Source organism: Emydura macquarii, unplaced genomic scaffold (genome assembly GCF_026122565.2).
Source record: "Emydura macquarii macquarii isolate MOO-44397 ecotype Brisbane River unplaced genomic scaffold, CSIRO-AGI_Emac_v2 contig_554, whole genome shotgun sequence".
Taxonomy (NCBI): domain Eukaryota; kingdom Metazoa; phylum Chordata; order Testudines; family Chelidae; genus Emydura; species Emydura macquarii.
The window spans coordinates 105,572-133,300 of record NW_027130691.1 but is presented as its reverse complement, the minus strand read 5'-3'; the positions used below and the strand labels follow the sequence as shown (position 1 = coordinate 133,300).

Sequence of the window (27,729 nt, the reverse complement as noted above, 5' to 3'; positions counted from 1 at the left end):
CTGAAAACTTCAGCTCAGTGTGCAGCAGCAGTCAAAAAAGCTAACAGATCAGGAAAGGGGTAGAAAATAAGATCGAAAATACCATAATACCAAAATATAAATCCATGATGCGTCCACACCTTAAACACTGTGTCCGGTTTCGGTTGTCCCCTCTCAAAAAGGATATAGTGGAACTGTGAGAAGGCCACAACAATAAACATGGTTATGAAATGGCTTCCATATGAGGAGAGACTAAAAAGATTAGAGTGTGTTCAGTTTAGAAACGAGGCGACTAAGGGGGGGTATGATAGAGATCTATAAAACCATGAATGTTGTGGAAAAAGTGAATAGAGAATTGTTAATTACTCTTCCTCACAATACAAAAAAATAGATTTAATACAACCGAGAGGAAGAACTTTTTCACACAATGCATAATTAACCTGTGGAACTAATTGCCCGGGGATTTTATGATGGCCAAAAGTATAACTGAGTTCAGATTAGAAAGAGATAAGCTCATGGAGAATAGGTCGATCAATTACAGTTAGTCAAGGTGGTCAGGGATGCAACTCTATGCTCTGGGTAACCTTAAATCCCTAACTGCCTGGAGGAAAGATGGGGGTGCATCACTCCAACTGTCCTGTTCTGTATACTCCTCCTGAAGTTCTGGTACTGGCCACTGTTGCGGACAGGATACTGGGCTAGATGGACGATTAGTCTGACCTAGTCTGTCTGTTCCTATGTTCTCCCTTGAAAGCCTATTCCAGTGTTTAACTATCCTGACAGTTGTAAAAGTTTTTTTCCTAATATCTAACCTAAATCTCCTTTACTGCAGATAAATGACCATTATTTCTTGTCCTATCTTCAGTGGACGTGGAGAATAATTGATTATTGTCTTTATACCAACCCTTAATATATTTGAAGACTGTCATTAGGCCCCTCCCATCAGTCATTTTTTTTTCTCAACACTACACATGCCCAATTTTTTAACCTTTTGTGATAAAAGGTTTAGAAACCTGACCTATCACTTTTATTGTTCTCCTCTTGACTTTCTCCGTTTACCCACATTTTTCCTAAAGTCTGGCACCCAGAACTGGACACAACTGCCAAGTAGAGCAGGACAATCACATCCTGTATTTTACATACAACATTCCAGTTATGCACCCCGGAATAACATTAGCCTTTTTTGCAACTGCATCATGTTGTAGGCTCATCTTAAATTTATGATTCCCACTATAACCCCAGCTCATTGTGTGCAGTACCATTGCCTGGCCGGTTATTCACCATTTTGTGTGTAGTATTTTGCACTTGTCTTTTCTGAATTTCATCTAGTTGATTTCAGACCTAATTCTCCATTTTATCAAGGTCATTTTGAATTCTAATCATGTTCTCCAGAGTTTTTGCAACCCCTCCCAGCTTGGTGTCATCTGCAGATTTTATAAGCATACTGCCCACTACATTATCCAAATAATTAATGAAAATATTGAGTAGTACCAGACCCCAGACAGACCCCTGTGTGACAGTTTTACAGTTAACCATTGGCATTCTTTGAGTACAGTTTTTTCAACTAATTGTGCACCCACTTTATAGTAATTTAATCTAGACCACATTTCTCGTTTGCTTATGAGTGTGTCATGTGGAACTGTGTTAAAGCCTTACTAAAATTTAGATAGCTCATCTCCAGCTTCAGCCCATCCACTATGGCTGCAACCCTGTCAAAGACAGAAATTAAGTTGGTTTGGCATGAGTTATTCACAAATTCATGTCGGCTATTCCTTATAACTGTTATCTTCTAGTTACAAATTGATTGTTTAATAATTAGTTCTAGTACCTTTTCAGGTATTGAAGTTTGGCTGACTAGTCTTCAGTTCCTTAGGTCATCTTTGTTGCCTTTTTTAAAGATAGGTACTACGTTTGCCCTTCTCCAGCCTCTGAGACTTCAGCTGCCCTATGTTTTTGTTCTCAGAGATAATTACTAGCGGTTCTGAGATTGATTCAGCTAGTTGCTTAAGTACCCTAGGATTAATTTAATCAGGACCTGCTGACTTGAATACATCTAATTTATCTAAATATTTTTTTTAACCTGGTCTTTCCCTATTCTGGCTTGTGTTCTTTCCCCTGTGTTAATATTAAGTATCTGGTCACAATTAACCTTAGTGACGACTGAAGCAAAATAGGCATTAAACACCTCAGCCTTCTTGATGTCCTCCATTATTATCACTACTTCCCCACTAAGTAATGAACCTCTACTTTTCTTTGTCTCTGTCTTGCTTCATATGTATTTAAGTAACCTCTTCTTCTTGCTTGTATATCTCTTGCTTGGTGTAACTCTTTGTGCCATAGCCTTTCTGATTTTGTTTCCACATGCTCATGCTATTTTGTATTCCTCCTTAGCAATTTGTCCATGCGTACACTTTCTGTAGGAATCCTGTTTGATTTTTAGGTAATTGAAGAGCTCCTGATAGAGCCATATTGGTCTGTTACTATTCTTCTTGTCTTTCTTTTGCATTCGGATAGTTTGCTGTTGTGTTCATATTAAATACCATTTTGTCCCTTTAAAATATCATGTGTGCATACAGAGCTAAGGCTGAGCTGAAGGTAGGGGATGAGACTGTAGGTAGATGTGACTGAAGGTAGGGGATGAGATTCATATAATTTAACTATTTAGATCTTGCAAGCTTTGAGCCCTCATAAAGAGTTCTGGGCCAATGTCAGTCAGTCACATGCTTTTTGTTGCTTTCTTATATCTTATCTTATTGGAGTTAATGGAATTTGATTCATTCCTAAAAAGAAACCAGTCCACTCTCTCTTTGGCAGGTCCTCTTGCTGCTGAAGTTGAGACTTTGTCTTCTCACTCAAGGCATCACTTCCTTTCTTCAAGGCCAGCAACTTAGTCGCTACTCTGCCAAACTGAAGGGTGTGCAACACTTTTCCTGTTTTCCTTTACATCTCAAAAATATTCCTGGAAATTTCCCAAGCATTGAAGATGTGGGGAGGGGATTCAGTAACATTGAAGATCTAATTTCTGGAACCCCTCCCCAGTCTTTTGTCTTGTGCTTTTTCCTCTCCATTTCTTCCTTTCCTCTAAATTATGCTGTTTGGTCTCCACCTGCACCTGACAAGATATTTCCTCTGTATGCTTCTGAGTGATGTTCACCAACAGGGGATTCAGAGCAAATAGGCATCTCTGAATGCCTCCATTATTTCAGTTCCCTCCAAGTTCTATGGTATGAGATCCTCCATGTGAATGAAAACATTATAAAAACCTTAACTGGGACCAGTATGATTTAATTTGCTATTCAGATTTAAGACAGCCATAAAGGTTTTATGAAACACATGCACTGCACCCTCTCCATATATTCTTCCTTGAATTTGGAACTACCGATTTTAACCCTTCAGCTCAATATGACATGTTTTTCTTAGAAGAGTGTGTCTAACTCCTCTTTTTGTTCCATTGGCTCGGGGCACCTTTCTCTTATTTCTGTTCCTTCTTTAAAAAAAAAAAAAAAAAAAGTTACTAACACTTAACTATAACAAAACTCATGTCATGCTGCCTTGGCGCTGTTAATTTACTGACTTCTTTAAGGATCGGCTTAAACTCTTTCTAGTACATTATGCTGAACTGATCATCAGATTTTTTTAAAATCTGGTTTTGACACTACCAGCAGTTCTGTTCACCGGGAATTGGACTGACAGCCATTAACTCTCTTGACATGGCACACTGAACCACCAACAGATGGTAATAACTTTCACTTGCTACCAACCTGGGCTGGATTTAAAACAACCACTTAGAGGTGAAGCCTTCTGTATCAATCTCTTGAAACTTTGCGTGGCTCATTTCTCCCTACCTTCTTTTGTCCCCAGGGACAAAACAATTTAATATATTACTGAAGGCATCAGAAGGAAGGGTGCACAGAGTATTTTCAAGCAAAGCATTTGGGATGTGACAGGATCTTTGAAATGCTTCAGAAAGTGAGGGAGAGCAATTTAGACACAGCTGTTCCCATTATATTCCTCATTCTTTCAGTTTTCTTGTACCTCCTGGTCCAGCATTCAGCTAGAAAAGGTGTGTGTCTCTGCCACACACTTGAGTAAGCTGCAAAAACTCACGTTAATACAAAACTATGAGAAATCAAGGTCACAAATCAGAAAATTCCCAAAGTTTTTAGACTTCTGCCACTGCATGAACTCTGCCATGTTACACACCATGTATATTGGCATTGATTAAGTATTATAAAGAGCAGCCCATTAAGTAAGGCATGCATTGATCAGGGATATAACAGCATTCTTCCTTCTCTAGCTTCCTTTTAACTCTCATTGGCCCACTCTGTCCCCCTAGTGAATAGATGACTTTGGGGTTTGTGTGTAGCACTTCAGTCAATCTCAAATGAATGCTCCTCCTGGGGATCAGTAGAATCAACAGTCCAAACAAAATAGTCTCACTCAGCCCTCTCCAGTCTTTTAGCCCTGGCTGGACTCAGTCTGTCCTGTCAGGCTCCTCACTAGGCACTCAGACACACTCTCCCTTTCTCCTTCCATCAGAGGTGTCTGCTTATCCTTCTTGATGATGATGCTGAATCTTAAGGCATTCTGGCCCCCTCACTCATCTTGGGTTCCAGGTGTGAATGGTGGAGCGGCATTTCCCCTTCACTCCAAACCTCTTTTCTTTATTCTCTGGTCTGCTTCCTGTGTGGTCAGTCAGTTCTAGATCAGAGCTGTGTGACTGGAGAGCTTCCCAGCCCCTCCTCCTCCTCCTTACAGATTTCTCTCAGCTATTGCTCAGTTTCTTCTCAGCTGGTTCTGCCAGTTCCTTGCCATTATTGAGTCCATGCTGAATGATACCTTTGTTATGTGACCCATCTAGGACTACATCTGCCATCAGTCTCTGCCTAGAGACTGAATCACTTACAAGGGTGATTTCCTTAAAGGGCTGAGTGACTTGGCAGCAGTGTGTTTTCTTAAAGGGGCTGCAGTGTTCAGTGACCATGGAGAACAGGAATAGAAAATGATACATCTGTGTAAAGTGGCTTAGTTAATGTTGTTAATAGGTTTACATGCTGACAATGTGGTCTTCCAAACACAAAGGAATAGAGGTGTGTCCAAGGGATCTTACAGTTTAAGGGATGGAGTCTGTTCAGTTACATTGGTTATAAATCCTAGAGTAACTCCTTTGATTTCAATCGAGCTACTCTGGATTTACACCAGTGCAGCTGAAAACTGAATCTGACCCTAAATATACAGCAATAATCAGAAACAATGTCCTGGATTATCTAGAGGAGGGGTACTTCGACTGAGGCTCCTGAGCAGCAGGTGGATCTTTCATGCCTCTCCTGTGTCTCTTTGCAGCACATGGTATTAAAACACTGTGATTTAATTATTAACCAATCAGGATGCTGTTACTGTGGTGTTAACCAATGAAATTATCAACTTGCACTGAGTCATTAACTTATTTGCTGTGAGAATTTTGGAGAGAGAGAAAGTACTATAGTAAATAAGTGAAACCATGAATTCACACTACTGTGGCTCTTTTGGGTAATGTTGATCGCTAATTTGGCTCCTGAACCACTGAGGTCTGAGTATCACTGACCAAGAGGATGGTTTTACTTTGGATTATATTTTGGCTTTAAGCTAATTAATACATGATTGCATTTTTACTGTTATGGGTTTCGTATGAGAAGTTCTAATGTGTTGCAGTAGAATGCTTAACTTTTGCGATTTGACATTTGAGTGTTTGATTTCTCACCGGTAACTTTCCATCATTGCCAGCTATTATTCTTTTATGTAGTATCATTAATGAACAAGACACTGGATTTTTACATCTAATTTTCTTTTGTGCTTTTTCCGGAGAAAAGTACTGCTAAATTGCAGCGCACAATTGGCAGGCTGATGCTAAACTGAAGTTGCATTATCTGAGGCATCTTTAACCATTGGCATCATTGAGCTGTTGATGTCCTTCAACAAAGGCAAAAAATAAGTAATAGATCTAATTTACAGATGTGAAAATGCCCCTTCAAATGATCCTAATATTGAAAATACTAAACTAGTTAATTTTTACTATTTTTATTTATGAGGAATATTTCCTCAGAAAAAAGGTAGAAATGGGTGGGTTAGGGAGAAGAGGGGCTTACACACTGTAACAGTGCAGAATAGCTGTCCTGATTTTGTTTATACTTTCAGAAAAAAATCTTTTGGAGGTTAGGACCGAGCATAGAGAAAATTTCAGTCCAAATAGAATTGGTTGAATCAGTTCATAAGCCACTGAAAAGAAGGGTTAGGTTCGATGTTGGAATGCAGCCTAGGTCCATCAATGGCTATTAGCCAGGATAGGCAGGGATTGCGGTTTGCCAGAGGCTGGGAATGTCTGACAGGATGGATCACTTGATGAATACCTGGTCTATTCATTTCCTCTGAAGCACCTGCCATTGGCCACTGTCAGAAGATAGGATACTGGGCTAGATTTGCCATTATTGCTAATTACAAGACAGGTTTTAAATACATATTTTTTCCTTCTTTATCAGGCTATTCATCCTGCCTGAATCATTCCATGATATTACAGTGCTGTGAATGGCCACAAACCTGCACCCACTCTATAGGCTCCCAATGACCATGCTTTTCCTAGTCAAATTATGCAAAATGTAGGAGGCTGTTTCTGCCTGGCAGATTGATGTCACCTGTGATTATCAGAGGTGCTCTCTGCTACCTTTGCCCTATTGTGTGAACTTGTTATCAATAAACACAGTTACAAGTGAGACAATGCCAAAAAGCAGCTGGGCAGAGAGTGGCTGTAGGTACTTGGCATCTCTGAAAACCAGACCTAAGGGTTTTCCTCTGTACCTGGATCTGACTTCCTCTTCCTCACTGGGACTGCATTCATACAGTTAATTATGAGGAGTCAATAAGGGGGGAAAATTAGGGACCAGTGAATCGAGTAAAGTCAACTTAATTTATGCAGGTATAGAACAACCTCACAGACAGATGTGTAAATGGTCCCCAAGCTTCTGGACCCCATCCTGAGGCATGACTGTTCCCTACTCAAGCAGGGTGGTGCATGGGAAGGCATTTGCTATATGTGAATGAAGCAAGAAAATTATCATACACCACATTACACGGCTCTTAATACATTTGCTGGAGTTCAGCTTCTTTTGCAGCAGCGTTCCAACCTGGACCTTACAGAGGGCCCCCCCCTCCATGTGGCCTGGGATCAGTGCTGGGGAGGGTAGAGATACAGTTGACAGGATGGGAGAGGATGTACATTGCCCCCATTCAAGTTCTGTGGAAGTTCCTGGGAAAAATAATACCAGATTGCAAGCTGTATCAACTTTTCTGCAGAACTCCCTTTTTTGGGGACCCAAGTCAGCCAGCATCAGGGAGTTGAGCATGACTAAGGGGTCAGAACCAGTGTAGGAGTACAGGGGCTCTGTGATCCTGGGTTAGGGCCTCCCCTCTTTTCAGCTTTCTTGGGTTTGCTGGAAATGGCTCCTGTCCAGTGGTCTTAATGGTTTTTTAGTGATGCTAAGGTAGTTTCCACACACACAACTTAGCTATGGTGGAGTTAGGCTTGCAAACTCAAACCAGTTGTATGAATGCGTATTATCTTACAAAAACATTGAAGTTAAAACAACAGACCCACACAACCTACCTTTCAACCTTCCTTCCCCTCCCGCCCCAAAAATGTTTGAATCCCAGGACATGGCAAATTAAGGTTCCATTTGTCAAGCAAAACACCAGATGACCTTACTTCGCCATATAGAGAATTCCTAATTTTTTTTCATATGATGATTGTGATGTGTTTGGTCTTATTTTTAGTGAAATGCATAAGAACGTTACAGATTCCTGATTAGACAGACAACATGCTCAAGTCAATCATTCTCTATTCTTCAGTAAAGGTCCATTCCTACCAGGAGCAGAGAGCAGTCAGCATCTCAGGTGCTTATGACTTGATCCTGAAAGGAGTTATGATTCCATGTGACAGCCAACTACCCAAATGTTGTCATACACAGTGCTAACATATCTGTATATACAACCTCCCAAATGCTCAAATCATTAAATTAGAGCACTTTTTAAAAAAAGGGTAAAAGTTAGTATGGTGACAGATACCACACTTCTTATGGCAGACATGTATAATAAACAGATCATAGTCCAGTGTTCTGATATACATTTTTGATACTCCACATGCAAATAGAGGAACATGGGAGGCTTCCCTCTCTACAAGGCAGAGTTAAAGTAGTTTGGTGCCTCATTTGACAAGTACAACCATAATTCTGTTTCTGAGGGTTTTAATTTTTTGGAGGAAGAAAGGGGGGCTGTTCTTCGAGTGCTTGCTCATGTCAGTTCCATTCTAGGCATGTGTGTTCCCTCAAGCACGGTTACTGGAATTTTTTTCCCTTCAGCAGTACCCATAGGGCCACTGGCACCCCCTGGAGTCCCACGCACATGCCATGGTATATGAGGCACTGCCAGCCCTACGCCTCGGTTGTTGAAACTGCTCTGCTTGCCTCACAAGTGCTTCTCAACCTTCAGTAGTTGGTTAATTGTTGTTTGCTTTGGTTCCTGTTAGTAGTTAGTAAAGTAGTAATTAATATTTGTAGTTAGGTTAGGAATAGACCTGGCTGGGACTTTTGCCTGGGAGCTTCAAGCCCTGCATCTCCTGCGGCAAGCCCTTCCCTCTTAGTGACCCCCATTACAGTGGTCCAAAGTGCTTGGGGGAAGCTCATAGGAATGGGCTCAGAAAGGCCTTGCTGATGGAGGTAGCACTGAGACTGGCCTCCGAACCTCTGTGCCAAGTATAGCATCGGGGCAAAGTGCCCAATTGGCACCAGACTTCTTCCTTCTCACCATCGAGGAAGAAACAGAAGAGGCAGCATGTGGAGAGAGGCCGCTGCCCCGCACTGAACACTAAGGAAGTGGGGTCAAGTGCAGGACTGGTTCCAGAGCAGCCAACTGAGGGTTGGCAGGACGGGCTCGCCGCCTAGGAGTGCAACCCTGTTGAGAGAGCCACCCCTGACTCGAGGGAGCAGAAGGGGTCCTCTCCAACTAGCGGTGCCATCAACACCAGAGGTGTTCCAGGTGGCAAGAAACCTGATGGCCCTGCCTTCACCGCCTTCTCCTCAGCCTCCAGTGCTGTCGAAGGAGAAGGTCCCCCGCAATGACTGCACTGCTCCCCTGAACAGAGGCGCCTGTCGCCGAGAGCCAGGTCACCGCATGGGGAGTTGACATCGCAGCACCAGTCCCTGAGGAGATGCTCCCAGTCCCTGTCTCCGGAGTGCTCCTGAAGGTTGCCAGCTTCTCAGCACTGATCACAGTCCCTGGCACTGAGAATGACGCACTTTGGAGGACGGCACTGATCATGATCATCTTCGCGCAGGCATTCCCTGCCGGTGCCGCTCCCGCTCCCTGGCACCAAAGAGTTCCCCCGTGCCGGGAGAGGGAGCCCTCACCGAAGGGAAAGTGGCATCGCAAGTCATCGGCCCTTAGGTGCCGATCTTACATGTGACTATGTACTACATCAACAGGAAAGGAGGGGCCTGCTCCTCAGCCCTCTGCAGGGAATCAGTGTGTCTGTGGGACATAGAAGTGAGCCATGATTTTCACCTGATAGTCTCTCACCTGCCGGGCATCAGGACCGACACAGCAGACTGCCTAAGCAGATCTTTTTACCCCGCCATGACTGGTCGCCATCTTCCAGAGATGGGGCTCTCCCCAGTTGGATTTCTTTGCGGCTGGATGGAACAAGAAGTGCCCACAGTTCTGTTCTCTCTGCAGCATCAAGGAAGGGTCAATATCCAGTGCCTTTCTCTTGCAATGGAAAGGGGTTCTGATGTACCCATTTCTGCCCATTCCACTGCTGCACAGGGTCCTCCTGAAAATCAAGAGGGACAAGGTAGACATTATCCTGGTTGTGCCAGCGTGGCCGCGCCAGCATTGCTTCAGCATGCCTTCAGTTGCCTTGGTGGTACGATCTCCTCTCCCAGGACCAAGGCCACTTGCTGCATCTGGACCCCCTGCACCTGATGCCCTGCACCTGATGGCATGGAGACTCCATGGCTGAACCCGGAGGAACGGGCCCGTTCTTCACAGGCTTAGCAAATTCTGCATAGTAGCAGAAAGCCTTCCACTCGGGCTGCTTACCTGGCCAAGTGGAAGCGGTTTACCTGCTGGGCAACGTCCCATGGAATTCTGCCTGAGTTATCATCGATCCAGAGTATCCTGGAGTACTTATTGCACCACAAGCTGCAGAGCCTAGCTATGGCCTTACTGAAGGTTCACCTGGCATCTATCTTGGCTTTTCACTCCCCATTGGATAGGAGAGAGAGTCCTCTGCGCACACACATTCCCCCCCCCAATCCCATGATGGTTAGGTTCCTGAAAGGAGTAGAGAGGCTTTACCCTCAGGTCCATGACCCAGTGCCTCCCTGGGATTTGAACCTAGTTCTCTCATGGCTTACGGGTCCCTCCTTCATGGTCGTTGCTCTCTTGGAAGGTGTCCTTCCTTGTAACAATTACTTCAGCAAGGAGGGTCTCTGAGATTAGGGCGCTTACCTCAGAGCCACCATGTACAATCTTCTATAAGGACAAGGTCCACTTATGGCCTCATCCCGCTTTCCTACCCAAGGTAGTGTTTCAATTTCACTGTAACCAAGATATATTTCTCCCAGTATTCTCTCCCAAGCCGCATAGTTTGGAGGAAGAATGGAGATGGCACATGCTTGACATTAGGCAAGCGTTAGCTTTCTACATTGATCGCACTAAGTTGTTCCGGAAGGCGACGCAACTCTTTGTTGCAGTGGCAGATACAATGCAGGGCTTACCTGTCTCCGCCCAGTGCACTTCCTCCTGGATAACTTCCTGCATTAAATTTTGTTACGGGCAGGCGAGGGTGCCTATTCTGGGTGTTGTCACAGCCCATTCCACCAGAGCTCAAGCATCTTCGGCAGCCTTTCTGGCGCAGGTGCCAGGTCAGGACATCTGTAGAGCTGCCACCTGGTCATCTGTGCACACCTTCCTGGCCCACTATGCTGTTGTCCTGCAGGCAGGGGATGACGCCAGCTTTGGCAGAGCGATGCTGCAGGCAGCCCCTGTATAACTCCAGGCCCCCAAGGTACTGCTTGTGAGCCACCTAGAATGGAATCGACGAGCAAGCACTCGAAGAAGAAAAGACGGTTACTCCCCTTGTAACTGTTGTTGTTTGAGATGTGTTGCTCGTATCCATTCCATGACCCGTCCCCGCTGTCGGAGTTTGTGGCAAGAAGGAACTGAGGGGGCGTAGGGCCGGCAGCACCTCGTATCCTGCGGCATGTGTGCGGGACTCCAGGGGGCGCCAGAGCCAGCCGTACAGGTACTGCTGAAGGGAAAAAATTCCAGTAAGCGTGCAGGAGGGCACGTACATACCTAGAATGGAAAGGATATGAGCAATGCATCTTGAAGAACAACAGTTACAAGGTGAGTAACCGTCTCTTTCCTTCCTTGTTTTTAACTGTAATGCCCTTGAAAAGTAGTATACAGTCAAAGATTCATATGTATCTGCAACTTAACTTAGCCCAAGTCATATGTGTGAGAATGGAGACTTAAGGAAATGGTTTGACTCTGTATTATAACCTCTGTGCAGTAACCTCTTCCAACCTCCTGCCTTTTTAGCTTGTACCTTTCTTCTTGATTTACATTTTGGTTGCTACATTTTTAGAGTAGCAAGTACTCTTTAAACATTAACTCATCTTTTGGCATAAAAAATAGTGCTTTATGATGTAGGATCCTCTTAAGTGAGACTTCAATTGCATCTTCAGTAAGCAGTAGGGGAGTAAGCTGCAGATAGGAAACATTCAAAGGTTTAATGACTTTAATTATCCAACAAGATGTTTTTGAGGAGTGGGACGTGTGTGGAAGCAATGAGGCTTTGCAGCACAGCTTTAAAGAGTTCTCTTCTCTGTTGGTGTGGAAGACATGCAACTGCCTGTTCCTCCCTCTCCTTCAGTGCAGGTGTGTGGCTGTTTCTGAAGGTTTCTCTTGCTGAGTTACCTTCACGGAGCGAAGGGAAAAGAACTGAAAATAAGATGAAGAAAATGCCTGTGTTCAGGCCCCAGCCTGCTCCCACTCGCTTGCTTCTCAACAAAGTGCTGTGGTTTTAAAAACTAGTCTGAGAAGGGGGGAGGAGGAGGAGAGGGAACAGAAGGGGAGAGGCAGCCGTGGGGGTGGGGAGAAAGACTGCATTCTGTGGTGTGTTTGTGGCTTCCACGCTTTGATCTCTTGCCAGGGAAACCTGGAAGGTCAGGCCAAGCTGTAACTAAGTTATGGAGAGTGGAGCCCAGTGGAATGCTGGAATGGAATCCATAGCGCATGCATGTGTATCGTATGTGTAAAGCACACTGCCTCCATTCACGTCTGTTCGAACACCCTCTCATATGTCCACATCGGAAGCGCTCGTATCTCATTGTTGAACTGAGTTATACTTCCTTTATATTTACTCAGCGAAGAGCCCCTCTGAATAATCTGTGTCTTGTAGTTGTATTAGGTTGTAAATTAGGTCAGAAGCTTGATTTTAGTGTCTGTGGAGATGTCATGAGTCAGACTCTATCATAGCTTAGTTCACACATTAGGTCCGTTTGCACCCTCAGGATCAGAATCTAAACACAGGCAAAGGGAACAATCCCCAGTCTTTGTGTGCCCCCTCACCTTTTCAGCCTTTCCCCCTGAGGGTGAGGGGGAGAGAGGGAAAGAGGCTGTTTCCTTTGGAATGAAGTTTGTTTGACAACAGGGCATTTTTTGAGGCAGATGGAGGGTTACTTGTGTCATGTATTTGACTCATGCTTTAGGGAACAGTAGCTGACCAGCATGCTTGTTAGCTTTGTGCTTGGGTGGCCAGTGTTATGGAGATGGGAATAACAAGGGTGGAGAAAGGGGAATAAATGACAAGTGAGAATTAAAAGTAAAGTTGACTTGTCTGTCTTTGCTTGGGTCTAGCAAAATCCTACATTGTCTGGTTGTAAATGGCTGAAGTGAAACTAGCCACGCAAGTTTGCTGCAGAAAGGGGTAGTGACATTTCTTTAACCCCAGTTTCCATGATTAGTTTGTCCACAACCAGATCTCTTTCTGGTGTAATATCCTACATTTGTATCCTTTGGGGACCAGTGGGCCTGCTCTTTTCTGCTTCAGTTGCAAAGTAATGCTGTGTTTGAATCTATGAAGTCTGTGCGATGCTTAGGGCATGTAAAATGTGTTACTATCTCTTGAACCATGGCTGAGGTCCTATGCTACATATGCCCCTGCTGCCACTATTAAGGTTAGTAATTAAAGCTAGTGTTGTAATGTTCTTTTGGGATCCATCTTCTTTAATGAGCTGACCGCATTAAAGTTTATGCAGAGAAATTGGAGCTGGGGTGGGGGCCCTCAGTCAGCATGCCAGCCATTCTAATCGTGTTCTTGTCAAAGTGGAAGCAATAATGAGACGTGTGGTCCCATTGTTGAGCACCTCTGTCAAGAGATGCTGCTTTGTGGGTTAGCACAACAGCATTTTTCAGCTTCCTCTTCAGTATGACAGCTAATTTTCATGTAGTTGTAACGTCCCTTGGGTCTCCCAATCCTCATGCCAACCAGACTAGAAAATACCTGTTAGCCATAGTGCTTTGCTGAGCCTCTTAATTGTCTATGGAAGAGGAGCTTGCATTTACAATGGTGCTCCTAATGCTGCAACATGCAGTAGATATTGTAACATGCTGTCTGGAAATATGCACCAAGGTACTGTGCTGCCTCATAGATAACCAGGTACTAGTAGCTGAAGGCATTGTGGTTCTTTGTCATCTTCAATTTACAGAAAATATAGGTGTAAGAGTTTATAATATTCAAGAGATGCTGGGTTTTTGTTCTTTAGCGTGTGTTGGGAGAACAAGTCCAGATGCAGCAGCCCAAAATTACACCCAATGAGGCTGAGGATCACATAATTATAAATTTTTCAAGTCTGCAGGATATTCACTTTAACTAAATTGTTATCGAGAGGAATCTACGAATAGGGACTTTTCTACATGGGGACATCAAGAAATTAGCTAACGGAGTGAATTTAAAGTGGCTTAGTTAAACTGCATTGAACCTCTGTGTGGATGCTCTTTTCTTCAGTATCCAAGTGGCCTCTAACTTCATGATTCTTTACTATAAGATAGTGATGAGCAACCAAACTTTGTTTTTGGTAATTTATTGGATAACCACACTGTAAAATTACTTGTTCACCATTCTGTGCAAAGTGAGCCAAACCCAGACACACTTCGGAAGTATAATAATCTCCAGAGATCAAAAGCTCTGTCACCCCGCCACACTGGAGCCTGTTAGAGAGCATTCTTTCTTAAAGTCTACATGACTTAAATACATAAGCAAGTGCTGGGCATCTGAGAGACCCCTTCTGGGCAATCCTGGGTGAGTTGCCACTTCACTATCACATCTTGGCAGCAGAGAAGAAGAGCTTACTAGATCAGATTCCTTTTAGCTCTTCATTCCCAACAGCTATTAGCGATTAGCCAGGTGTGCTGACTTCAAAGGAGATAAATATTTGCTGGGCTGAGGCAGAGACCCTTTCTGGAAGCTGGTTTTCCCTCAGGTGCTGTCTGATGTGCTTTATTAGATTTTAAATGAAAAGAAACTAAAGAAGGGAATGGAGCAGAGAAAATGACCTGTTAGTACTTCACACTTACAGCCAACTTCTTTCTTGTAGTAAAACTCCATATTTCTCCATAAAAGGCATGTTTGTACCATCTATTTTTTTTCCTGTTGGATTGGTCTCTCTACAAAGGGTCAGGACCCTGTTACTGGGATAGTGATTGTTTTCCGGAGAACGTGGGGAAAACAGTTCTTCATGTGTGCTTGAGTTGGAGGTGTGGTGCTAGTTGTGATGATTCAGTGAGGGCTGTCTGCTGACAGAAGTTACAGGACAGCATTTCTCAGAGAATCCTAGAAGATGAAGGTTGGAAGGGACCTCAGGAGGTCCTCTAGTTCCACCTCCTGCTCAGAGCAGGACCCACCCTGACAACTCACAGGTTACAGACACTTCCAGACAGAAGCTGCAGTGAAACTGTCAGCCTTTCAGTCCAGGTGCCTGCAGCTCCCATTTCACTATCCTGGAGGATTTAAATACATACCACTGTCCCCTGCTGGCTCTTGGTCACATCAGTTCTGAGTTATGGTCCCTTGATATAAATCCTTCACAAATCACATAGAATTGATCTTCCCTGATTGGAGAGGCTGCCTGCATGCAGCAAGACTGACCTCTAGTGGGCAGACATATCCTTTCAAAGGAGTCGAGGAGCACAAATACTTAGAGTATTACTGAACAGAATTTGTCATGACTGCAGAGAGAGAGGGTGCCATGTGTAATGGCCCTGAGTCCCCTTATTCCCCCCAAAATGAACCCTTTTTCCTCTTCCCTACTACAGAAGAGGTTTTCTTACAGAGCCCCAGAGCACTTCCTCCTACATGGTCTGTGGAGGGGGCTTCTCTCCAGGTTACTTCATTCTTTTAGCACTAAAAATTATTTTAAAATGTTGTAAAAGTTTAAATCTCATCTGAGACCTTTAACTTGCTGAAAAGGACCATGAGCAGGGCTGAGAAGGATACCATAGATACCCTGATATGGCTGGCTCCTCCTTGTACTAGAGATTGTTACCCCCGCATTTATAATTGCCCTCTGAATTGATCATATGGAAATAAACCATTTAAATTGTGTTTACTTCCTGTCTGGCATATGGAAGTGAGAAAGAACAGGCTGTTGCTGGCAGAGATGGTGCTAGCCATTGGGGCTCTACGCAGGAATATTTTTGCCCCTCCTGCCCAACACATACTAAAAAAGCAAATAGGGTGTCCCTAAATAATTGCTTAGTCTGCTTATGCCTAGCGCCGGCTCTGGTTGCTGGGATGGGAAGAGGTCGGGTACCGGGTGGACATTTCCCTTTTGGGAGGTGTTAAAGGGGCACTATCTTTTTTTCATTGCAGGCAAAGCGGGCAGTGCAGCGAGGAGCCACAGCTGTCATCTTTGATGTTTCTGAAAATCCTGATGCCATTGACCAGGTATGAAGCAGGGAGCCCAGGCTTATCCCAGTCTCTGTGTGCTTTACCCTCACTGTTACAACTGCTGTACACCAAACGCGGGGAATCATGAGCTGTTCTTTGCTCTCATAATACAGCTGTCCTAGAATTAACACTCCTGTTACCCTTTCTGAAGGTAGGGTGTTTGGGTTTTTCCCTCCCCCACTTCAAGCAGGTAGGGGGAGAGGATGGGCTGCCTCTGATGGAGGGTGATGGGGAATGATGGAGCCCGAGAAGTCTGTCTTGTTTCTTTCTTTTTAATCTGCTATATCTCTGTTTATTCTTTTTCCTGTGGAGGGGTAAGGTCCCAGGAATGGAGGGGGCTGAGTGCTCCCCTTTGCCCAGCATACACACGCACTGAGTATCACCTCAGCCTTGGCACTCCCTTTTTTAAGACATTGTCCATTGTTCTGTTGTGCAGGATGCTCCCTTCAGCCCCCTCATCTCCTCAAAGCAGAAAGTTTGGTGCACAGGGTGGATGAGATGCGTCAGTGTAGTGTCCATGAGCAGCTGCCACTACAGTTCCAGTTTAAAGATGTTTTCTGTTCTACACCCCTATTTTCTCACACTCCTTGCTGAAACATCCACTTACTGGGCTGACATTTTCCAGGCTTTGTCTCTTGCTGGAGGAATTGGTTTTGTGTGTGTCGCTTTTTTTTTCCACTTTGGGAGGGTGGAGCTGTGTTTTTGTGGGAAGTTGTGAGCAAAATCCCTTCAGCCAGTTCTGAGTTATGGGAGCAGGAAAAATACTTTTACAAGTGTGGAAAAGAATTCTAGCTATGCCTTTTTGAACAGGGCTACAACAAAAATAGCTGAAGTATGAAAGTTTAAATTGGGCCAGTGTACTCCCCATGGATGAAAGCCTGTATGATTAGGTTTGAAAGAACTGGCTTCAATTCTGGAAGAAACATCTGTTTGAAAATTGAGTACAGAGCAAGTATACAAGATTATCTGCAAGTGGAGGTGTACGCTCTTAAAATAGATGCACTTGAGTGTAACTTAAGGCCCCTATCCTGCAACATTTACTTGCATGAGTAATTCTTGATTTTTCACACATGGAAGGAATCCTCTAGTGTGGAGACTGACTGGCTAAGGAAGCAAGTGAAACGCTCAGAATGTTGGTGCCTAAACTGCTCTCCCTATATAAACCATGCCTTTTCAGTTCTAATCTCTTAGGAAGATGCAGTGAGTGCAAAAAGCCTGGTAGAAATATGTGTCATGGAAGATGGGAGAGATTCCGGAGGACTGGAAAATGGCAGATACGGTGCTAATGTATGAAAAGGGGAATAAGGACAACCTGGATAATTAGAGACCAGTCAGCTTAACTTCGGTACCCAGAAAGATAATGGAGCAAATAAATAATGAATCAATTTGCATAGAACTAGAAGATAATAAGATAAGTAACAGTCAGCATCGATTTGTGTCAAACCAACCTAATAGCACTCTTTGATAGGGTAATAAGCCTTGTGGATGCAGGGAAGAGGTAGATATGGTATTTTGACTTTAGTAAAGCTTTTGATACTGTCTCGCATGATCGTCTCATAAACAAACTAGGGAAATACAACCTAGATGGAGCTACTATAAGGTGGGTGCATAGCTGGTTGGAAAACCGTTCCCAGAGAGCATTTATCAGTGGTTCACAGTCAAGCTGGAAGGGCATATCAAGTGAGGTCCCGCAGGGATCAGTTTGGGGTCTGGTTCTGTTCAGTATCTTCATCAACAATTTAGCTAATGGCATAAAGAGTACACTTATAAAGTTTGTGGATGATACCAAACTGAGAGGGGGGGGGGTTGCAATTGCTTTGGAGCATGGGATTAAATTTCAAAATGATCTGTACAAACTGGAGAAATGTTCTGAAGTAAATAGGATGAAATTTAATAAGGACAAATGCAAAGTGCTGCACCTAAGAAGGAACAATCAGTTGCACACGTACAAAATGGAAATGACTGTCTAGAAACGAGTAGTGCGGAAAGGGATCTGGGGGTCATGGTGGATCGCAAGCTAAATATGAGTCAACAGTGTAACACTGTTACAAAAAAAGCAAATGCCATTCTTGGATGAATTAGCAGGAGTGTTCGTAAGCAAAACATGAGAAGTAATTCTTCCGCTCTGCTCCACGCTGATTAGGACTCAGTTGGAGTATTGTGTCCAGTTCTGAGTGTCGCATGTCAGGAACGATGTAGACAAATTGTAGAAAGTCCAGAGAAGAAAGATGTGGACAAAATGTAAGAAGTCCAGGTTTTCATTCTCCTTGGTATTACTATAGGTAGGAAACGTGATTGCTGTCATGGGAGGTGGTGATCGCCTGCAGAGCTCTCCTATCCCAGGCTTTGTTGGATATCTAAAAACTGTTTGGTGAAGTCATTGACCGTAGCAAGCTTTTTATGCCTGAGGACAGTTTGTTTTTGTACCAAGGAGCAGAAGTCATAGTTTCTGAGACTAAACTTTTTCCTGCTCATCATCCCTCAAGGATAGCAAGTATTCTCTGTAACCTGTGAGTTCTGTGACTTGAATGTTTTTCTCTGTCTCTAGGCTGGTGATCATGGAATAGGTTGGGAACCCCGACCTATCTGGACTATGACCCCTTGTTATAACAGAAAAAAAGTGTTGGGACCTCCTCCTATCCAGTCATTAAGAAATGTAGGATGGCTATAACTTCTTGACCTGTTTGAGGCTCTCTGAGGGTCATGGCCTCCAGGTTAAGAATCAATATTATAGATTTTGTTCCCTCATCTTTAAATTCAACAGAGTACTTGAATTCCTAGGGGACGATTTCCAGGGTCAGTCAGGCCCAAAAAATTTCCTTTGAAGGGAAAATAAGTATGTAGCAGTTACAGGGCTAGCTGCACCTCTGTCCCCTTTCTGATCAGCCTTTGTGCCTTTACCTATCTCAGGGTGGCATTCTGCAGTTCTCCCATACTCCAGCTGGGCCCTGTGCTATAGTACTCTGGGTATCAATCTTTCTTATCCAGTAGGTGAGAGTAAGTTTGGATGCCAATGGTTCTTCCCGTGGGAATCTGTGACCAGTGTTATATGGAGCCTTCTTAGGACACAAGTATTGTTTATTTTATCAGTAGAAATAAAGCACTTAGAGAAAAGGGATTTTAAAACAAAAGTCATGCATGTCTATCTTACCTAATGCCCTTCCATTCTCTGATGGTGACCTAGGTAGGCCTAGCTTCTTCATATTCTCCCAGGTGGGGCCCTGTGTCTCAGTCCGGTTCCTCTGAAGAGCTACTCAACAACCACCTCCTCTCTGAAGACTTGTCCTTTGAACCCAGCCAGAATGCTGCTGTTCTTGTCAATCCTGGGCTTTTGCCCTGCTTGTCCAAGCCATTCTGTAAGATGGCTGGAGTCAGGAGGGCATTGCCTTTTAACCCTTGAGTGTTTCCCATTGACTTAGCCTGAGTCCTATTAAACTAAACCAGTATATTCATGCAGTAAGCATCTCAGTGACTAGGTCAACATACAGTATTCATAAATTATTATAGAGCAGCTCCACTTGAGTCACAGAGGTTAAGGCATTTCCCATTAAGTCCCTGATATGTTTTTTTCTTGGCAGTTTTCTGCTATAATCATATCAGCAGGCCTGCCACGTGTACTTGTAATGACTTAGGTCAGGTCTACATTATAAATTTTACATCAGTAGAATTACGTTGCTCAGTGGTGTGAAAAATCCACACCTCTGTCTTACACAGTGATACCGATCTAATCCCTGGTTTAGACAGCGCTGTCAACTGGAGAGCTTCTCCTGTCAACACAGCTACTGCCTCTTGCAGAGGTGGATTAAGTATGCCGATGGAAGAAGCGCTCCCGTCAGTGTAGTAGCATCTTCACTGAAGGTGCTACCATTTTAATGTAGACCTGCCCTAGCGTGTTCATCTTCTTTTCTCTCTCTTCCTGAGAATGGATCCAATGTGTATAGTTGACCTAGAATTCCTCCTGAGTGGTGTTCAAGCACCTGCTGGCCTCCTGCAGCCATACTATAAGGTTATCCTCCAGGTTTTCCCCTCCTGGGATTTAGGCCCTGATTTGATTCTGCAAATGCAGAGTAAAGGATAAAAGGGTCACACACTTTCAAAGATTTGCATTATTCCAGGTAAAGTTCTTTTCACAGGTGCTTCCATAAGTAAATGGAAGCTTCTCTAGTTCCAGTGTTGCTTGGGGGAAAATCTTTATCAGATCTAGCAGTGACAAAGTTCACCATGGCTTCCTGCATCAAGTGCTGGAGAACCCACTACTGCTGCATTTCTGCTAGGGCAAGTGTTCTCTAGTAGAGTACAGGAAGTGTATCATGGGAATGAAGTTGATCACACTCAAATGCTTCCTCCTCTTTTCTTGAGTTCCTCCTCCTCCCTTCATATGATGATTCCCCCACCAGCATCCATTTGTTCTACCTCCAAGAAAATAAAAAGATACCAGGAGACACTAGTTTGCAGGATAAATGCACCTTCATTCATCTGGTCTGGACATTTGATGTGTATTTTCCTTTCCTAGCCAGAGTGGCCAGGAAGATCAGATGAGACCAAGTCAGGTAACCATACAGGCCTTGCTGGACCAGGCTCTCATATCTACAACAGATTACTTTCTTTTCCTTTCAAGCTACCTTTCACAGAAGATCTTCCAGTCCAAAATTCAGTGGAAGTTCCTGGATCTGGAACCTGAAATGGTGATCCTCCTGCACTTTGGATACTTGAATCAATTGGTGGATTGTTGGAGATATTTAAGAACAGGCTAGGCAAACACGTGTCAGGGATGATTTAGATATACTTAATCCTGTCTCAGCATTGGGGGGAGGACGACAAAGTAGATGACTTCTTGTGGTCCCTTCCAGCCCTACATTTCTGTGATTCTATGATGTTCTTCAGTCTAGAAAGACTCCCATCTCCAGAATCTGCTGTCATATCTGGAAAATTATATGGTTCAAGGGCATTTCACTATTTGAACCTCAAATCAGCCCCTTCCAAAACATATGATTTTTGTTTGGCTTCATCAAAGGTATCTGTCTCAGCACCACTGATGTTCATGTAGCTGCCTTGGGAGTTTAAAAGATATATTTTAGTAAAAGTAGAGTAATCTCTCATCCTCACATCTTTAGATTTTTTAATTCTGTGATTGATCTCTGGCCTCCTGTTGAAGTTTTTATTACCAGTAAGAAGCTGAACCTGGTCCTGGGACATTTGATGGAGCAGTTCTTTGAATCAAGGATTACCTCATTCTGGCATTGCCTTTAGTCTAGGTCTCAATTAAAAATGCAATCACCTCTGCCAGAATAGTCAGGCAGTTAATTAGGGTTTGTCAAAAAGCCTTTTGTTTACTATTCCACTGATTTTTGTGTCAGCTACAAACTTTACCAGTAGCAATTTTATATTTTCTTCCGGGTCATTGATAAAGATACTCCATAGCATGGGGTTCCACAGAGATCCGTTCTTGGCCCAATTAAAAATTCCACCGCTTACAATTACTTTTTGGAATCTGTCAGTTAACCAGCTTTTAAACTTTGCAGAAGACATCCATATCACAGAGGATCAGATCTGCTATTTCAGAATCCTAAGGGTATGTCTACACTGCAGACAGAAGTCGATTTACTTTAAATCAACTTTCAGCCACAGAATTTTAGAAGTCTCAGGAGCATGATCACACCACGCTCCTTGCGTTGGGCTCTTGCGTCCCCACTTGCCACGCGTGGGTCAATGTTCAAAGCAGTGCACCGTGGGTAGCTATCCCACAGTGCAACTAGCCGCAGAGGCTTTTTGGGAAGCTTGTTGTCCTCCCATGAAGCAGCGTGCTCCCTTCCTCTCCCTTCTTGTTCCAAACAAACTACAAACACTTTTTCATGCCGTTTTTCTATGCCACACACATACCATTGCCAGAGAGACATGGAGCCTGCTCAGCTCTGCACTATCATTGTGAGCATCACAAATACCTCACGACTTATCCTGCAGTATTTTCAAAATGCGAGAGAGGAGTCGCAGCATGGAAAATAGCGATGTTACTGAGGCCGCCCTGTTACAAGCCATAGAGTGGAACAATTCCCGTTTGTTGCAGGCTGTCACGCATCATCTTCAGTCCGTGGAGCGCCAGTTCTGGTCCTGGGAAACCAGCACAGATTGGTGAGATTGCATCGTTATGAAGGTGTGGGATGATGAGCAGTGGCTGCAGAACTTTCGAATATGAAAGGCCACTTTGCACAGAGCTGTCCCCAGCTCTGAAGCATGTGAATACTTGCTTGAGACCAGCTCTGACAGTGGAGAAGCAAGTGGCCATCGCTTTGTGGAAGCTGGCAACCTCAGACTGCTACCGGTCAGTTGGGAATCAATTCAGACTTGGTAAATCCACCATTGGAACTGCTGTGACGCAAGTGTGCAGGGCCGTCAATAGGCTTCTGCTAAGAAGGGTAATGACTTTGGGAAACATGCGGGCCGTAGTGGATGGGTTTGCTGCAATGGGATTACCAAGCTGTGGGGAGGCAATAGATGGCACATGTATCCCTATTCTAGCACCTGACCACTTTGCCACAGAGTACATAAACTGGGAGGAATACTTCTCAATGGTGTTGCAGGCCCTTGTGGATCACAAGGGATGTTTCACTGACATCAGTGTGGGGTGGTCTGGAAAGGTGCATGACGCGCACATCTTTAGGAACTCGGGTGTGTTCAATAAGATGCAGGGGGGCACTTTCTTCCCTGACCAAAAAATAAACATTGGGGATGTGGAAATGCCAATAGTGATCCTGGGGGTTCCTGCCTACCCCTTACACCCTTGGCTAATGAAGCCCTACACCGGGCACCTGGACAGCAAGAAGGAGCGTTTCAATAACAGGCTCAGCAAGTGCAGAATGGTCGTGGAATGTGCATTTGGCCGTTTCAAAGCCAGATGGAGATGTCTGATTACTAGGCTTGACATCAGTAAAAAGAACATCCCATCAGTTATATGTGCGTGCTCCATAATTTGTGTGAAATGAAGGGGGAAAAGTTCCCCCAGGGTTGGGCCATGGAGGCTGATAGGCTGCCTGCAAATTTTGAGCAGCCAGATTCCAGCACTACACTCAGAGCCAACCACAGAGTGCTTCAGCTTCGGGAAGCATTGAAAAACCGGTGTTGCAGTGAACTGCAGTAATTTATGTCTGTGCTGTGCCTTTATTTCCCATCCCCCACCCTCGCTCCAGTGGCCCCCTCCCTTTCTCTCCCCACCCAAGCTATGAATGAATAAAGAGATGTTGTTTTTTAATGCTACAATGTTTTATTTATGGCCCATTTTAATGGTGGGAAAGGAAGATACTTTAACATTGTAAAGTGTCACTGTGCAAGCAACTGTGGTTGCATGCAGTTCTTAAAGGGGCCGTTGCGTCGTTCTTCTCACCTCCACCTGTGTGGAGTGCAGCATGTACTGCACCCCGCTCAGTCTCCTTCTAGACCGCTTGGGGATGGGGGCTAATAACAAAGCGGTAGGTGGCAGAGCGTTTTGGAGGGGCTGCAGAGGGAGTCTGTCCTGCCACTACTCTTCTTGGAACTCTACCAGATGCCTCAGCATGTCAGACTGGTCCTTCATAATATGCGATATCTCCTGTTGTGTATCACGCTCCTGCTCCTGTGCAGATCTTGTTCCATGTCCAGGTCTAGTTTTTCGGACAAGGATATCCTCCAGGCTCTGAGCTCTGTCAGCAGCCACGGATGCATTCATTAGTTCGCTGAACATGTCATCCTGCATTGGCTTTTTTTTTGTTTGTTTGTTTGTTTTTCCCGCTTCCTAATCTGGGAAAGTCTTTCAGCTGGAGTTCAGCAAGGGGGCGGCCGAAGGCGGAGGTGTCTATTGTAAGATAAGCAAAGCACAAAGTTGCCATTGTTAGCTGACCCAAAGTAGTAAGGAAATGTTACTGTGTAAAAAGTACTCCCCTTCATGTTCACAAGGCTAAGCCAGACCCACATTCCATTCTGTACATCTCAGAAGGGTCGGACTGGCATTACAGACATGGTAAGCAAGGGACCCTTGCATCTATTATAGAGAGGCTTCACTAGCACTAAACTCCACAATCCACACTTGAGCAAGGAGAGGGATCACCAGGCTCCCCTGTAACATGCCAAAGACCGGTTTGGGAAGAGGTGGGCAGAACAGGTTAGAGGATACTGCGGGTGAATTGTAGCGGCAGAAAACATAGGGTAACCAATGTCCCGATACATAATGCCCATTGCAACTGTACTAGGACTAGGAATAGTCTTGGGGGGTGTCCCAGGACTCTGTCCACGGCAGAGAAATAAAATGGAGTGACTGTACTGGTCGGGTACTTTAAACTTGCACCATCTTCCCTAGGTGATCATGTGTGATATCAGTCTCCTGAGGGTAACGCAGGCAGAAAGGGAGGATTTGCTGCAAGCATTAGGGTACAGGCCTGGCCCTTTTGCTGCTATGCTGTGTTCTGCAATGATGCCTGCTCATTTAATAGGAGAGTGGTGGGGAGAAATATCCTACCATGGCGTAAGAAATAAGGCTGCCCTCCCCAGAAACCTTCTCAAAGGTTATCAGATTACCTACATGAAGGTTTCCTTGAGGTATCCACAGAGGATTCTCGGAGCATACCTCTGCACATAAATGGTCTGTTCTGGGAGTAACCCTCCACTGAAGTTTGCCACCACCCAGTGAGAGCCTCCCCTTAAAAACACAAACTCCTTTTAAGAAGCTGGACTAGGAACATAACCGCAAAAAAAGGATTTGCCCCACATGCTCACCAGATGTGCCTTCCCCTGCATCGCAATCAGTCCCGCTGTCTTGTGTGTGGCTGGACTGCTTTAGGGTAACAAACAGGTTCTGGCTCTCAGGGAGAATGGGTACCTCGCTCTCCGGCACCCTGCTCTCCACATTCTCATCCTCTTCATCCATAGAGTCCTCCTCATTTGTTCTGGCCTGGGATTCTTTGGAGGTATTGATGCTGCGTGGTGGCACAGTGGTGGAGTCACCACCGAGAATTGCATTCAGCTCCTCGTAAAAGCGGCATGTTTTGGGCGAGGAGCCAGAACAGCTGTTAGCTTCCCTAGTTTTCTGATCAGCCTGCCTCAGCTCTTTGATCTTAACGTGGCACTGCTGCACGTCCCTGTTGTGCCCCTTCTCCAACATGTCGCGATATATCTTCTTGTATATATCTAAATTTCTTTTGCTGTCTTGGAGCTGAACCAGAACAGACTCTTCGCTCCACAGACCGATGAAATCCAAGACCTCTGTTCGACTCCAAGCTGGAGCGCATTTGGGCCATACAATCATCATGAGCAGTTCAGCTACACAGCTCTCTCCATGCTCGCTCTCTCTCTAAACCAGAAATGGAAATTCAAAATTTCCCAGGGATTGAGGGGAGAAGCTATTTCTTGTTTACATGGTCACGTTACAGCAGAGCATAAATGTCTGGAACATTATGGGATACCTCCTGGAGGCCAATGGCGTCGATATATGTTGCGCTCTGCCTACACTGATGCAAATTCGACCCATGGAATTTGAATTCAGCACTACGCCACTTGCAGAGGTTGTCTTATTAGGTCGACTTTTACCATGCTTTAAATCGATAGAACTTACGTGACAGTGGAGATGGATACTTTAGGGGGTCGATGTAAGCGGCGTTATATCAAGCTCCATTGCAAGTGTAGACCAGGCCTAAATAAAGACTGGAAAGACACTCACTGCAAGTCTCAAGGCATGTTCAGTAAGATCTGTCTCTTTAGTTGGAGCACCTTGTGAGGAGAGCTGTAGTGCAGCAGCCTGGTGATTTCTACTTTATTTGGCCAGATTTTACACACAGACACAGTGTCTGATGAAGATTCTGCCTTTACTCACCAGGTTGTTCAATCAGACATTCTTCATAGCTTTGTCTCATCACTTCTGACCATCGTCATCTGTTTCTGGGCACGCTGCTTGTTGTTTCACATCAGTCAGTCTCTAGATTATAGGAGTTCTTCTGTATCACATTAGACAGTTTTCTTGTAACAGAGGAATCCTCTAGTCTGGATTTTTCCCCACTGTGATACATAATATATGCTTATAGGTTGCTTACCTCGGATGTATTTCAACCAAGTCTGTGAGGTGTTCCCAGGACACTTAAAAGGGAAGCAGTTTTTGTGTGCCAAAATTCAAAGTTTCAGCTATGCTTGCGGCTGCAGTTGATTCATCAAGTTAATCTCTAGATGAGAGGGGATTCCTCCATTTTCTGAAGGCATGTATGGTAAATTCAAATAGTCTAATTCAGTTGACTACACACCTGCATAATTCTTTGCAGATTAGAACCCAAGTCTGCACTTGTTGTTTCAAATAAGCCCTAGAAGCCAAATAACTCTAGAGCCAGCAGAGCTTCTTAGCGCAGTAAGTCAAAGGGCTCAGAAGCTAGGAACTTGTATCCTGTTGATGAAATGCATGCTGCATGGTTGTTCTAAAAGCTCAAGAGCCCTGAATTGTTGCAGAACGCCGAGGAAACATAAATATAAGAATTGTTAGTACAACATTAAACTATACAGTTAAAACCAGAAAAGGTTTGAAGATGTGCCCTGAAACCAAGTTAATGTTTTTGGAATATACTGAGTATTTCTATTTTTGTTCTTAAGCATGGAGGTTATGTGCACAGTTAAAACATACATATTGCAGCTGAGTTAAAGTTGCTGAGAGATTATCTTTTACATTTCTTCACTTTGTGATTTTTAACTGAAAAATTAATTCAATTTTAACTTGACTTTTTAAACTTCATTTCATGTTTGTAAAGTGTTTGGAAAGTCTCAGATGAAAGGATGCACTAGAAAAAGACAAGTGTTGGTGTATTATGCTATCTTCATTCACCCATGGTCTGCTCTACCTCTTGAAAAGAGAGCTACTGGCCTGAAATAAATCTACTGACTGGAATTTTACTGTGTTCTTTTCTAGCTGAACCAAGGCTCAGAAGACCCTTTGAAGAGGCCAGTGGTGTATGTGAAGGGGGCTGATGCTGTCAAGCTGATGAACATAGTTAACAAGCAGAAAGTGGCACGAGCAAGGATTCAGCACCGGCCTCCACGGGTGAGATTTAAAAAGTGTGCAGTGGGAATTGTGTTGCTGTTACTTCATGCAGCACCTGTTAATAGCACTGATTGAGAACATGTAGTTTGATGCTTCTCATGAGTGCTGACTGGAGAACAGTTAATTACTCACTCAAAAAGTACTATTGACTTCCAGGGGATTTCTCAAGTGAGTAACGACTCACTACTGTAAGTAGGAGATTCACAGTTTGGCCCTATATTTATTACACAGGGATTTTTTGTTTTGTTTTTTGTATTCTAATGATCCATTAATATAAAAAAAATTATATTTAACAAAAAAAGCGAATTATTGCATTCTACCGGGCTGAACTCCCAGGAAGGCAGTCTCTGTCTGATGTTAGTGAATATTTCTTGATTTGCATTTTTCATGCATGGATTAACAAAGAAATCTGAGTCTTTATTCTCTTCCAGTCTAGAATGGATGTTCCCTAGACATCTCAAACACGTCCTATATGCAATTTATATGAGAAAAGCAAACCTAAAAATCAGCGTAGACCAGGTTTCTAGTTCATTTTTACTGTATTCCTAAAGCCCCAGCTGTGTTGGGAAGCGTGACTCATTTGAACAGTTGATAGTTTGCTGAGGATTCAAACATGTTGATTGTACTTGCTTCAAAAATAGAAGTAAACCAAAAACCCACTGGAGTT

General features: G+C 44.0%; 1 protein-coding gene across 3 annotated transcripts in view; it reads left to right on the top strand.

Annotated features, from left to right (window-relative positions):
- ZNRF3 (zinc and ring finger 3) overlaps nt 1–27,729 on the top strand; it is a 226,862-nt gene that overhangs the window by 187,738 nt on the left and 11,395 nt on the right. For all 3 annotated transcript variants that reach the window (XM_067539389.1, XM_067539388.1, XM_067539390.1), the window contains 2 exons: nt 15,944–16,018; nt 26,931–27,062. In XM_067539389.1, coding sequence (XP_067395490.1) covers nt 15,944–16,018; nt 26,931–27,062 — 207 coding nt within the window. The remainder of the gene's footprint in view (nt 1–15,943; nt 16,019–26,930; nt 27,063–27,729) is intronic.